Consider the following 13,823-nt stretch of genomic DNA (forward strand, 5'->3'; position numbering starts at 1 on the left):
TAGAAGAGTAAGCAGAGAAATCAATGCAAAAGGCCCGTGTGTTTTAGTGAAGCAGTGAAACAGAAAACCTCAATCTGTATGCAGGACGCTTTGCTGGGCTCCTGCTTAGCCATGGTTACACTTTGGCATGAGAGGGGGGGCTTTTAATGCAACTCCTTTAACTTCAGCTCAAAGTGCGTGACACGAGCCTGTAGCACACACACACGCAGTCAGGTACAAGTGCGTTATTCTCCACTCAAAACTACCTGTCTATCTGTTTTCTTAATTCAATGCACCATTCTTGGTCATTCCAGTCAGTGCTAAATATTCTGTGAAGTGAGTCCCCAGCGCCTCTCAGATCACATAGCACTGCAGCTGCCCTGCTGCACAGCAGACCAACTGCAAGGGCTATAATAGGAAGGAGAGGTAGGGTTGCGCAGCTGACGATGCTGATTCCGAGGAGCCAGAGCTCTTCAGTCCTATTTAAGTCACTGCCCTGTCGATCCTAAAGGCTTATTAGTAAAATGCCACCTCTTTAAAACACCTTGGTCTGTATCTGGCATGGAGAACATGTGCTGATCGGTGTTGGCACAGGGTATATTGCTTTAACCACCATAATGTGTCTCTATATGTATGCATATTTTAGTAGAGGCATTAAGATGTTGTTCAGATCTGACTATAGGTGACATCTGAACATCACCCTGCAAAAAAACACTGGTTCAATAGACCTTAATCCTCAAACCACTGGCTGGTTTTTCCCAATCATCCATTGCTGGTTTCAAATGCGTCTCTTTTTTATTCACACTCACACTGTTTGCCTTCAGACAGCTCTAATATTATGTGGCTGATTGCTTCTCAACCTGTTAGGCTTCCAGCGTGCAGATTCACCATGGGGATCAAGGCTGCCCTCCCCAGATATGAGCTGTATCTCTACACAGCTGTACTCGGCGGGGCCTTGATATGGGCAGGCAGTTGGATATTTGAAGCTTCGAGTGGTGAGTGCACTTATCAAGAGATGTCCAAAGTACATACTGTCAGTGTAATTCAGAGAGGATCAATAACACAACGCTGGAGTTTATTTAAGTCCACTGAAATCCAGTCAGAGCAAATGGATGCTTTTTTCTGCTCCAGAGCGGCACCAACTTTATGAGTTTAAAAAAAACACCACAAATCAACACTTCCAATCCAAATACATCTCACTGAAACATCCCTTACCAGCCAACAATAAGAGTGTATCAGCATCTACTTCAAAAAAAAAAAAAAAACCCCAACACATCCACCTATAATACTGCTCTATTTAAAACTGCATAGAACAGAGTTCATTTAGCAGATTAGAAGAGACCCCCGTCCCATAAGGAATTCCTGCATGTTCCTATTAATATGAAGGCAATTTAAAGATGCTCCAATTAGCTTTGCAATTATTTTCCTAATGGAGATATTTCAGGCTAAGACTCAGTTACACTGAGCCACCCAATCTCAAGCATTTGATCTTCAAACGCTGCCAAACGTATGCATGTTTTCAGACAGTAAAATGCTGAAAATGTCCCCTTCTCTCACTCATCTGAATGGACTCAGTGTCATCTGGTGAGTGGTACTGTCTGCTCTGCTCCAGTCTTGTCAGGCATCATTTTGTCCTGATTCTCCTTCTTTAGCACTTTCTCTCTGACTCTTCAAATGGTCATTTTTGGCAGCTCTATTTGTGGGCATTTATGCTGCTCAGGTCTGCATGCTACAGTAACACTGTAATAGAAGCCTGGCTGTGTTCCCAGAAGTAAGAGGCTTTCCCTGACTGACCCTCACATTTTGCTATCCTTTTTCATGGCCATTAGTGTAATCAGGCAAAGCTTGTAAGACCTACTGTGGGGACGCCTGCCAATCGCATTTGCTGCTGCACACTGAATGTTTCTACATCACGGCCACGATTCGGACTATTATCACACTTTTTTTTTGTCATTTCTGTCTTTGAGTTTTGTTCAGGTTATGCCATGAACTAATCTCCTCCAACCAGATTATGACTGTATGAGTGTAGATGTTAGCCTCAAAAATAGAAAAGCTTTGCAATGAGTACATTATGTAATATCTGCTGTTTATCAAATGTACTGAATGTGCTCTCACACCTTAAATTCACTGTGAATAATCCAACAATTACAACAAAGCTGCTCAAATTTCTCCTCCTACAGGGCCTTTTTCTCAGAATGATTATTTTAGTTCACAAAGACCCAAGAAATAAAGCTGCCTACACACTCCGCAGCGTAGAAGCATTACCATATATTACCATAAATTCAAATTGATTACATTATTGATTAAACACTATTGCCAATGCACCTTTTCTGACATTTTGTTTGTTGAATATACCTATATGTTTTCTTCTTTATTCAGAGAATGTAAACAGGAAGGCCTTCAAAGAAAGTGTGAAACCAGGATGGCATTACTTTGGCAGGAAAATGGTAAGTTGCTCATATACAGTAAAATGATCTGGTTATATATTCCATTGTGCTCTATGATTGTATTTGCTGATGCAAGATGTCAAAAGAGAGTGCTTATCATGCGTTATTAATGCACCTTTTTTCCCCACAGGATGTTGCGGACTTTGAATGGATGATGTGGTTCTCTACATTCCGCAATCATATCCTTTTTGCTCTCACTGGTCACGTTATCTTTGCCAAGATATTCACCCTGCTAGCTCCAAAGGTGCGTGCATGTGTGTGAATGTCCGTGAGCTAGCACTGTAATCTAAATGGTTGCAGGTATAATGGCATGTCTCTTATTGTGTGCTTATGTATCTATGTATTGTGTATTTGCACATACGTGTGTGTGCGTGTGTCTGTTTGTGTGTGTGTGTGTGTGTGTGTCTGTGTGTAGGTGTTTGCACTTGTGAATGAAGACAAAGCTTTGCCCCATACATGAGTTTTTATTTGATATGTGGTATAAACACATTAAATGCAAAGCCACATTGTGCTGATGTGAACAGTAAGGCTTTGGGCTGTACAAGTAATTCAATTCACTTCAATTCAGCGCAGTGGTATTCTTTCCTATTCGACTGAGCAAAAGTAATTTGTCATACTGGGTATTTGTACCCCAAGGTCTAACACATTATTGACTTGATGCATGAGTTGTGTTCTGTTACACTGTCTGTTGAGAGTACCGGTGAATCTTTCCTGTGAATATATTGACATATTTAAAACAGTTCAATATGTTTTAAACATGTTTTCTGTCTTGTTTCATGCTTGCAATGAAGATTGGTATAGATGGATGTAAGGTAACATTAATAAACTTGTGAATTTTATAACATTTGCCATGTGTTTCATTTAAAGCCCCCATTTCATCTTTTCATCCTAAAGTAGATCCATCATTGTCGATACATCCCTGTTATTATACTAACACCACTTGTGTGATCCATTGAATTATGACTAGTATAAAAATCCTGTTATCACATCACCCTGACGCTGGCTCCTCTTTACCCACAGCACAGATCCTTGATCTTTGGTGTGTATGGTGGTTTGGCAGTCCTGGTCACAATGGGCTGGACCTTCATGGCTCTGGTTCTGTCTCACTGCATCATACTGTACAGCGTGGCCCTGGTCAAGAGCAAGTGGATGTCCTTTGCGGCCGGCCTGGCCACACTGGCTTCCATCAAGCTGGAGCCCTATAACTCCTGGCAGGTGAGTGGGTGGTTCTTTGGTGCATAAACACTTAATGCTCTACTGCCTGATATCGGATGGGCTGTGGGAAGTTGAGGAGGATGTCTGCCTAATGGTCCTGTGATCTTTACAGACCAGGAGAAGGAGCTTGAAGTCCATTTGTAATGAAGAGGTAGCCAGTGGAAATATTTGAGAAGTGAAGTGATGTCATTTAATTTTTCTGTATTTTCAATGAGCTGAAGGCTACAGGAACAACGGTGAAAAGGACAATGCAATAAGGTGGAAAGGGCTGTGCAGTAAGGTCAAACAGCACATCTATCAGTACTTTCTGATAAAATCTAAATTGTAAAAATATGGAGGTCCTTTTATAACCATTAACTTGTGGTCAACAAATGCATTAAAAGAGCGTGGAGTTGTTACGAAAAGACTTTGATGGTTGTCATGAGGGTAAATGTATGTGTGCAGTATGTATAATATACAAACTGCACAAAATAATACAGTCCCATTACTCTGAAATATATTTAAGAGATCAAATATAATAATATAGTATTATTATATTGTGATTTAAGTAGTATAATTGAATGTAATGTAGTATTAGACATGTTCCTATTTCTACTACTTTTAATGTAATAATAACAATAGTATGTTCTCAGGGGTATTGTTCTAAAATGCCTGTTTCAGTGTGCAATAATAAACCCAAATAATGGGTAGTCCATATGCAAAATGATGCTGTTTGAGGCTCAGACTAACTCTGACTCCTCCTTCAGGAATCCTTGGTGACTGGCTCTTTTGACCTGCAAGACATCCTGTTCTATGGAGGTTGTGGCTTCAGCATCATGCGCTGCATGAGCTTTGCTTTAGAGAATTGTGAGAAGAAGGAAGGCAACTACACATTCTCTGACCTGCTGAAATACAACTTCTACCTCCCCTTCTTCTTCTTTGGACCCATCATGACTTTCGACAGGTATCATGTCCAGGTGAGGATTTAAGATTCAGCTGAAAGTGGTAGCTGGACTGTGGAGGAAAAGTGAGTGGAAGCAGAAAGTGAGCAGCCATCAGAAATGTGACAGCAGTTATTAAGCCATCACTCATGCACATTGTACTCAAAGGCTCCTCAAGGTTCATGTAACACCCACACATATTGAAATGTGTTTATATAACTCAATTTAATGTCATGGGTAGAGACAGGAGGCAGAGATTTTAGGCCTATGAAAACGACAATGGAAATGATTCTCCCACATAGCTCTAATTGAGTTATATGCTCAGATTCTAATGTTGTATTTTAATCTACTGTATGTGTAATGTTTAATGTAATCATTAGGCCCAACCCGGTTGAAGATATAAGTGCCACTATCAGTAGTTACACCTTAAGAATAACCTTTGAATGTGTCAATTACTGGACATATCTCTCCAACTAATGTGCACAATCTGCTGGGATGGTCTTATAATTTTACAAAACAATGATGGCTTGTTCACAAAACTGTTTTTAATTCCACAGGCCAACAACAGCCAGCTGACTCGCAAGGAAAGAGAAATGTGGAACATCACCACAAAGGCCTTGTTGCATCTGGGAATCATTCTGGTGGTGGACGTTTTCTTCCACTACCTCTACATCTTGACAATCCCCAGTGACATGAAGCTGGTCACCAAGCTCTCTGACTGGTGTCTGGGTGAGTTTGATACATGTTTCCACACTGTGTTCATGTGAATTGGCTCATGTCCAATCCAACTGACTATTCGAAGGGATTGTGCTCTTCATCAAGCATGAAAATCTACCACTGTAGTAGAAGTTGATATTTTAATGTTTCTCAACAGCTGCTGTCAGTGTGCCTGTAGGAAACTTGCTCTGTTTCCGTGTTTGCCTTTGCAGCTGGTCTGGCTTACTCCAACCTTGTGTATGACTGGGTCAAAGCAGCCATGATGTTTGGTGTCATCAACACTGTGTCTACACTGGACCACCTGGACCCTCCTCAGCCGCCCAAATGTATCACCATGCTCTACGTCTTCGCTGAGACGTACGTGTGACTTACTACAGTTGTGTGATCACTGGGCAGTGTCTTTGCTGATCATTGCTGAACCCTGAAATGATGTAAACATGTTTACATGGTCAATTTGTCTTTCTTTAGGCACTTTGACAGGGGCATCAACGACTGGCTGTGCAGGTGAGTGTCTGAGTTTAAAATGACGGGTTACCATGTCAGAATCTTCAGTATAGAGAGGATGATTTTCATTGTTCATCAAGATGAAACTGAGTTGTAATTCTGCAGGTATGTTTACGACTATATTGGTGGGGATCACAATAAAATCTTCAAGGAGCTCCTGGCAACCATCTGCACCTTTGCTATCACCACATTGTGGCTGGGTCCGTGTGAGCTGGTTTATATCTGGTCCTTTTTCAACTGCTTTGGCCTCAACTTTGAGCTGTGGGTGGCCAAGTTCTTCTCCATTCCACCATTTTCCACCATAGAGGTGAGAAACAAAATCTTTCTTTTTCAACTCAGCACAAAGTCAATATAGGAAGTATGCTATGTGTCATTTTTGTGCCATTTCTCTTAATGTACCTGTGTCTACTGTATCTAGAGTGCAATGGGTGAAGCCATGTCACGCAGGATTCGGGGTGTGTTCAATGCTGCCAACTTCTGGGCCATTGTCCTCTACAACATTCTTTCTCTGAACAGTTTGGAGTTTGCCAAACTGGTGGGAAGACGACTGATTTTCAAAGGTGGGGAATAACAAGGGTATCTTATGTAAAAGTGAGGCTTTTCTGCCAGCTCTAGTAAAAGTGAAAACAACACAGACAGACATCAAAAGCAACAGAATCTCAAGAGGCGTCATCCTCCAAATAGCACATTACTTAACATCGTCTTTGTTGCTTTCTTTCATATCAAATAAAAGAAGCTTAACAACAGAGAAGATTGGGTTTTTTTTTGAAGACTATCCCAGTCAAACATCTATGCACGGCACAGCACAATGACAGCTACATTCCTCTTAAGTCATTTCTCTTCTTATCTCTTTTCCTTTCCCCCTCTTCATTTCCTCCTTCCATCTCTCTCTCTGTGTTTTCTTCCAGGTTTTCCTCTGTCCACCCTCTCAGTGTTACTCGTGACCTACTGTGGCGTGCAGCTGGTGAAAGAGAGGGAGAGACAACAAGCCCTGCTGGACGATCCGGAACCAGTGAAGCCAGCGGATGGTGGCAAAGAAAAACCAGAATAAATGGACAGAAATGAGTTTCACAGACTTCACGGTCAACAGCTCCTTCACATTGTTCCATCCTCGGACTTGCGAACTGCACCGAACCAGACTGTAACAGCCAGTCAGCACCTACTGTATATTGCTCACAAGCCTGTCTTTTTGCTTGTGTTTGTCAGAAGCGAGGCAATGTTTTGAACTGTGAAATATCCTCAAGTGCACTTGCTGTAGATAATCGCCACATCCTTTGACACAAACCCACTGATGGTGCATTTTGTATTTGTATAAAAGATTGTTCAGCAAATGAAAGGCCTGCCAAATATTTTATGATGCTCTAACTAATAGTATATATAAGGACATGAAGTATTGTAAAGGAACAGCTACTTTGCTCTGTGGGGTTGTCTCCTGTGTTCCCTTTTTTCTCAGATTTAATAATTCTGCCTTTTTTTTCATCTTTTTTTAAAGTCATCATCATTATGATTATTTTCAGTCAGATAGGGTCACAATTTTGCCTTGGACGCCTTATCATCATGATGTTTAACCATACTGAAAAGATTAAAAACTTGAAATTAGGGTGTAATGAACGTGCTATAAGGACAATAATCAAAGGGTGCTGTGGGAGTCCTCCACATAGCTTGCAGCTGCTATTTTAATGTTTATTGAGAATGTATTACATCTCTGAAATTGAATGTAGTTCCAGAGAACGACAGCTTTACTCCACCACTATATCGCCTATAGGAGATTACTGTAGGTGTGATGTTTGGGCCTATCTTCCCTCCACCATCTTTCACATGATCCAGGCCCTCAGGCAACAGGCCCAGCAGGGAATATGGGTCACTCTTATCCTGCCTGTCACCACAACCTGCTGTGTGTCTCCTGTTAGCAGGCACTGAGAGTTTATGCAGATTGTCATGCTCTCTCTCACCGTTGGGTTTTTATTCAGAGGTGGTCATTTCAAATGTTTGACTTGAAATAAAGTTTTGTTCCATCAAGAAATGACACAAGTAATGGCTTTGAGTTTGTTTTGTTGTGGCATGGGGAGGAGTTCAAACAGATGTATTGTTGTTTGCTTGGATGGAAGAGCAAGGTCTGCATTAAAACATTTAAATCATTTTACTCTGTTTGAATCAATGGAAACACCTTGATGAGTTAAATGTGGCTGTGTTGGATTTTGTTTGTATGATAGTGAGACATCGCCTTATATCACCACAAGATGGCCCAGTTTGACCAAAGCGGATCAGTGTAATTAACACATGCATGATTACATTATGAATGATCTTTTCCCAGGATTGTGTGTGTGTGTGTGTGTGTGTGTGTGTGTGTGTGTGTGTGTGTGTGTGTGTGTGTGTGTGTGTGTGTGTGTGTGTGTGTGTGTGTGTTGTCTCAACTTGAGTTATATCTCCTTCGTTCCTTGTCCCACCACTGTAGTGTAGTACAGTACAGTACTTCTTTTACATGAGACATCATAGTAGGAAAAGCACAGGAGGTGTAAATAATAAATTCAATAATGGCTGAGTTCCATTTAGCTGCTTCAGTTTCAGGGTCCTGGTATAGTCCATGCTGGCTCACTGTCACACTGCATGACTTAATGAGACACTTGAATAGAACAGAGTCATTATTATAACACCTGTGCTTTTCCGACTATGAGTCGGTCACTATGATTCATTTCACTTGGTATCACAAACTTTTTTTTAGTAACCATTAGCCTCAAAATAGCCTTTACATTGACTTTGGCCACAGGGGACATCTCCTCAGCTGATACCAATCTTGTTGTTCATGTCATTGGCCTTGTCATATCCTTTTAGTAAACCTTTAAGTAACCACGGAGCAAACATTCCATTAAATCCCTTAAAATAAATAAATAAATAAATCTTAATCTTCCCTAAATTCTGTTTCCCCTCCAGAGCTGGCCTTTATTTCAATCATCATTTTCATTTAACAGGTGCCAGTGCTGTTTATTACTGTGAATGTATCTCTGCATGGACTAAAATTGGATTGGATATAAAAGTGATGACAGATATTACACATATATAATGTGTGTATGCATGAATGAGAATTTTCATGAATTGCATACGTAATGAATGATGAGAACAATTTGAATTGTTATTTGAGAGATAATTAATTTCATTGTGAACCATTTCGTATGGACCTGGTGTTTCATATTTAAATAATTATAGAATCAATGTGATGTGTTTTAACTGTCATTTTCATACATTTTTATGTTTTTAATAAATGTAAGACAGACCCTCTGGTGATTTAAATGGAAGGAACAATAAGGGGATATAAGGGTATATCACCTGTTCATATAACAGCTAGCAGCACCTGCATCAAATGCTGTAGTATATTGAAACATGCTGTGTTTGTAATCTGAGGAAGATTCCTGGAGACGCTGTAAATAAACAGTACATTTAAGTGTTGCACCCGTGTGTGGTGGATGTTTTCTAAAACATGAGATTGTGCTCATTTCTGGTGTCAGGAGAGCTTTTTATGTAACATACTAGTGTTCCAGGAACTAGTGTTGCCTGTATACAATATATACAGCCCTGCCCTGTGCCTCCACTGATACATACATGAAATAGAATATGGCTCAGTGACATTGTAGCCAATGTTTTCACCCTCACAAGTCAATATTGGATTACAGAGACAAAAACAAGTATGGAAAAGGTGAGTTTAAAGATCAAAGTAATAAGAGCCCACCTGGCTGCCTGGTGAGTTGTTCTGCTGGATTTAACATTCTGCCGCCCCCTGAGATTAGTCATTCAGCTGTTTGTGGGGGTCTGTGTGGTACTGCAGGGGATAGGTCCTCTTCCCTGTCCACTAAAATGGATTCTTCAGCTTTGTGAGGGTCCTGACTATAAATACCTCTAACTTACACAGGGACTGACTGCCACAGACAGCTGCAACGACCAGCCAACCAACCAGCTGAGACTATCCACAGCAATCTGAGCAGCCCCTTGAGCGCTGACAGTCCTGCTCTGTTGTGGGGAGTAAGCAGGGTGCCCACGCAACCTAACCAGAACAAGGAGACCGAACAAAATGGCTGCCCTGACTATAGACCCGGTGGAGCAGCCTCGGATGTACCAACAGACTCTGCTTCAGGACGGGCTGTGTGACCTCTTGGAGACTGAAAAGTTTGTGGATTGCGTCCTCAAAATTCAGGACAAGGAGTTTCCCTGCCACCGCTTGGTCTTGGCAGCCAGCAGCCCCTTTTTCAAAGCCATGTTCCTGTCTGACCTGGAAGAAAGCAAGAAGCGTGAGATTGTCCTCAAAGATGTGGAGCCAGGTGTTATGGGTATGATCCTGCGCTATCTATACACATCTGACATTAGTCTGACGGAGCAGAACGTCCAGGATATCTTCATGGTTGCTAACATGTACCAGATCCCCTCCATCTTCTCTGTATGTGTGTCCTACCTCAGAGAGAAGATGGTGCTGGGAAACTGCTTGGCAATCTTTAGGCTAGGACTGCTGCTGGATTGTCCCAGGCTTGCTCTCACTGCTAGAGAGTTCATCTGTGAACGCTACCAGGTTGTTATCAGGGACCCGGACTTCCTGCAGCTGGGCCCAAGCGAGCTGGCCATCATCATAACCTCAGATGCCCTCAATGTCGAGCGGGAGGAGTTGGTCTTTGAGTCCCTGATGGACTGGGTGAAACATGACGAGACAAATCGCCTTAAGGACCTGCCAGAGCTGTTGCACTGTGTCCGTTTCAGGCTCATACCTTTGGATTACTTCAAAGAGAAAGTAGAGCGGCACAACTACCTCCGGTTCAGCCAGGAGATCAAGAAGGACCTGGAACTTGTCAAGGATGCTCACAAAGGGCGTCTCCCAAAGCCCAGGAAGCCCAGCAGAGATGAGGCAAAGGGGGGTGAAGGAGATGAGGAGGAGGAAGAGGATGAAGAGGAAGGGTACCTGCCAGGCATACTCAACAATAACCCACGCTTTGGGATGTTTGAGATGGAACTAATACTCATGATCAGTGACACAGGGACTGTGGCCTATGACCCCATAGCAAATGAATGCTTTGTGGTCTCAGAGTCGACAGAAATTCCCAAGAACCACTGCAGCCTGGCGACCAGTCAGAACCAGGTGTTTGTTGTTGGAGGAATTCTCTACAATGAGGAGGACAAAGATGAACCATTCACCTCGTACTTCCTACAGGTGGTGTTTGAAGACTTTGAAAAAGAGTCACTTTTTGCTTGATTTCTCTTCCTGTGAAACACAAAGAATGCTTTAAACCGGCATTTACACCCTGCTGAATTCTTGTTGTTTTTATCCTCAGTTTGACCCAGTGAGTTCAGAATGGCTAGGGATGCCCTCACAACCCAACCCTCGCTGTCTGTTTGGCCTGACTGAAGCTGAAAACTCCATCTTTGTTGTTGGGGGAAAGGAACTGAAGGAAGGGGAGCACGCCCTAGACTCAGTCATGATCTATGACAGACAGTAAGTGTGGATGCTAAATTTGATATGAAACTTAATTAATGTCAGTTTCCTTGGTCTATCTTTCTCAGTGAAAACACTCAGTTATTGCAAGCGAGGACTTTTCTGGAAATATATATGTTGTTCATTAATCAAAACTTTCAATACAATAAAGTAAAACCATCCCTCTCACAGTCACATTAAAGTCATTACATATATTCCCATAGATATAACAAGTGATCTCAAACCCCCAGGACAGAAGTATTTCATCAATGTCCTGTCATATTATGAAACAGCCCCATTTTCAGCTCTGCGACAGGGCATTTTTCTTGGGCTTCTTGAATCATGAGCATTTCCATTGTTTCTTTTCTGAGAATTATTGGTGCACGAGTCTGCAGATTCACCTTTACTATGTATAGGGTCATTTCATGATGATACACCCTCTTTTTGTGGACACAGGTCTTTCAAATGGGGAGAGTCTGACCCTCTGCCTTATGAAGTCTATGGCCATGGAACCGTATCACACAAAGGCCTTGTGTATGTCATCGGGGGAAAGTCTGAAAGCAAGTAAGTAGACTCCACCAGTCTATTACCTGTATGATATTTTACCATTCAATTACACCTCATGATTCTATTTCCACAGCGTGAGTCTATTATTTGACATTCCTCCATCTGTACCTATAACAGTGTAAAATATGCAGTTTATGATCATCAGATTATCAACCAAAACCTGAAAGTATCATGATTTATAATTATTTTTTCTATTACTCATTTTGTAATAGCATGAATTATTTTGGATATCACAGAGACTTTGACACTCAAGGACTAAACCAACCAAACCAACAGTATTTAAAGGGGTACTCCAGCAGTTTACTTGTGCTCCTCATATGATACAGATTTAAAAGGCAATGGTTAAAAATATAAAAGCAGCAGAGGCAGATATATCCTAACTTTTACTCTCTGGAATGAGTCAAGCTCTAAAACACTGGATCTGGCAACACTTCCCAGAATGCAACTCAAAAGCATCTTTTTAGTAGACCCTCCCTGCTAAATGCTCCCTTCTTTTAAACTCCACTCTTCCAGTTTGTAATGCTTTCTGGTAAAAGATTTCAAGTGTCAAGTCCAAACCAACCTTTCTGGCATCATTATACGACCTCAAACTTTATACAACTGTGTTTACAGGATGAATCCCTGTGATGAGTAAACTGCAATTGTGTTGCAGGAAATGCATGAGAAGAGTCTGTGTCTACAACCCAACTAAGTTTGAGTGGAAGGACCTGGCTCCTCTGAAGACGGCCCGTTCACTGTTTGGAATCACCGTCCACAAAGACCAGATCTTTGTGGTGACAGGGGTCACAGACAAAGGCCTTACCAGCTCTGTGGAGGTCTATGACATTGCCACCAACAAGTGAGACAACAATTTTTTATATATGGGCCACTTTATCTCATCGTTATGAGGTAAAGCATCTGTCCACAGTAGTCAAATGACTCATTGAGCGTCATCAGGTCATAAAATAGCACTCATTGTGCTGCTGTGGGTATTATACAGTCACATAGCATCTTATTGAACACCGTCATCACTTCACTATGTGTGGGTTATTGCCCTGTTTTGCTCCAGGTGGTCTGAGTTCACAGAGTTCCCACAGGAGCGCAGCTCTCTCAGTCTGCTCTCAATGGGAGGTTTCCTGTACGCTGTGGGGGGCTTCGCCATGATGCCCAGTGAAACCAGTGAGGAGCCTGTCCCAACAGAGATGACGGACATCTGGAGGTGAGAGCCCCCTTCATTTGATCAATATGTGTGATGAGTCATTATAGTGTGTTTCTGATGCCGAAGTCAGATTAAGAGTTCCTGACAGCAGGAAAAGCACACGTTTAATTAATAACCATGAAGGACAAGTCTCGTGATAGTCTCTGTTTTTATAATTGTCAGCAAAGTAAGACCAAAACCAACAATTATTTCATACTAACGAATGTTGGCCAGAGGTTGATATGGCTTATTGCTCTGTGCCACGGAGCACCACAGAGGAAGTTCCTTTCATTCTCACTCATGCACCAAATCTGTATCAAACCACAGCTGAAAATAGACCCCCCAAATGCACTATTACAGTAACTACAGTGCCCATCTGTTTTAGAAAATCACAGAGTTGTTCTAGAAAATAAAACAATTTTTTATGACTCGTTCTTTAAGTTTTACGTCTTTAGTGGGAAAGAATGGGACTAGACTGAGAGCCACAGATTATTTGAATTATTGACAAGTATGCGGAGACGGACTAATTGATGGTTGCTATAACAGCACCAAACACTAACACATTTCTGTTTCTTACAGATATGACGAATCAGAGAAGTGCTGGAATGGGATTTTGCGAGAGATTAGCTATGCAGAGGGATCCACTATTCTTAAAGTGCGTCTCAACACTCTGCGTCTCACCAAGTTATAACTGACCAATCAGTGCCATGAGGTCAATGATGTAACGTTAACATTGAAGTAAATGAGTGTACTCCTTATGGACATCGGCCCAAAATTGGTTTAGAGCAGAGACAATTGAATTTGGTGTCCGAAGATGAAAAAGTTTTATGAAATCAAATTGTTTTATC

General features: G+C 41.7%; 2 protein-coding genes across 7 annotated transcripts in view; both read left to right on the forward strand.

Moving 5' to 3' along the window:
- The window catches only part of hhatla (hedgehog acyltransferase like, a), an 8,976-nt gene extending 1,052 nt beyond the window's left edge, over window positions 1-7,924 (forward strand). Inside the window, exons 2-13 of one of the 6 annotated variants that reach the window (XM_070973352.1) lie at window positions 847-974; window positions 2,359-2,426; window positions 2,557-2,670; window positions 3,218-3,238; window positions 3,447-3,641; window positions 4,388-4,597; window positions 5,119-5,290; window positions 5,491-5,635; window positions 5,747-5,782; window positions 5,888-6,089; window positions 6,201-6,342; window positions 6,691-7,924. In XM_070973352.1, the coding sequence (XP_070829453.1) occupies window positions 869-974; window positions 2,359-2,426; window positions 2,557-2,670; window positions 3,218-3,238; window positions 3,447-3,641; window positions 4,388-4,597; window positions 5,119-5,290; window positions 5,491-5,635; window positions 5,747-5,782; window positions 5,888-6,089; window positions 6,201-6,342; window positions 6,691-6,833 (1,554 nt within the window). In that variant the 5' untranslated portion in view covers window positions 847-868 and the 3' untranslated portion in view covers window positions 6,834-7,924. Of the gene's footprint in view, window positions 1-846; window positions 975-2,358; window positions 2,427-2,555; window positions 2,671-3,217; window positions 3,239-3,446; window positions 3,642-4,387; window positions 4,598-5,118; window positions 5,291-5,490; window positions 5,636-5,746; window positions 5,783-5,887; window positions 6,090-6,200; window positions 6,343-6,690 lie in introns of those variants that run through there. The other 5 variants (XM_070973354.1, XM_070973353.1, XM_070973355.1 and 2 more) reach the window with 5 other exon arrangements.
- A 1,921-nt stretch (window positions 7,925-9,845) lies between these two features.
- LOC139338981 (kelch-like protein 40a) lies at window positions 9,846-13,738 on the forward strand. Its single transcript, XM_070974366.1, has 6 exons — window positions 9,846-10,970; window positions 11,092-11,252; window positions 11,688-11,795; window positions 12,451-12,636; window positions 12,847-12,996; window positions 13,555-13,738. Exons 1-6 carry the CDS (start codon window positions 9,846-9,848, stop codon window positions 13,664-13,666), a joined length of 1,842 nt encoding a protein of 613 aa, XP_070830467.1. The 3' UTR covers window positions 13,667-13,738.
- Window positions 13,739-13,823: the final 85 nt, after the last annotated feature.

This window comes from Chaetodon trifascialis, chromosome 11 (assembly GCF_039877785.1).
Source record: "Chaetodon trifascialis isolate fChaTrf1 chromosome 11, fChaTrf1.hap1, whole genome shotgun sequence".
NCBI lineage: Eukaryota > Metazoa > Chordata > Actinopteri > Chaetodontiformes > Chaetodontidae > Chaetodon > Chaetodon trifascialis.

What these genes read in the sequence shown, in the direction of transcription:
- LOC139338981 (XM_070974366.1), top strand. Translation starts at nt 9,846, where the DNA reads ATGGCTGCCCTGACTATAGACCCGGTGGAGCAGCCTCGGATGTACCAA. An exon ending in GGGGGAAAGTCTGAAAGCAA is followed by an intron (nt 11,796 to 12,450) that starts GTAAGTAGACTC and finishes ATTGTGTTGCAG; the next exon opens with GAAATGCATGAGAAGAGTCT. An exon ending in GAGATGACGGACATCTGGAG is followed by an intron (nt 12,997 to 13,554) that starts GTGAGAGCCCCC and finishes TGTTTCTTACAG; the next exon opens with ATATGACGAATCAGAGAAGT.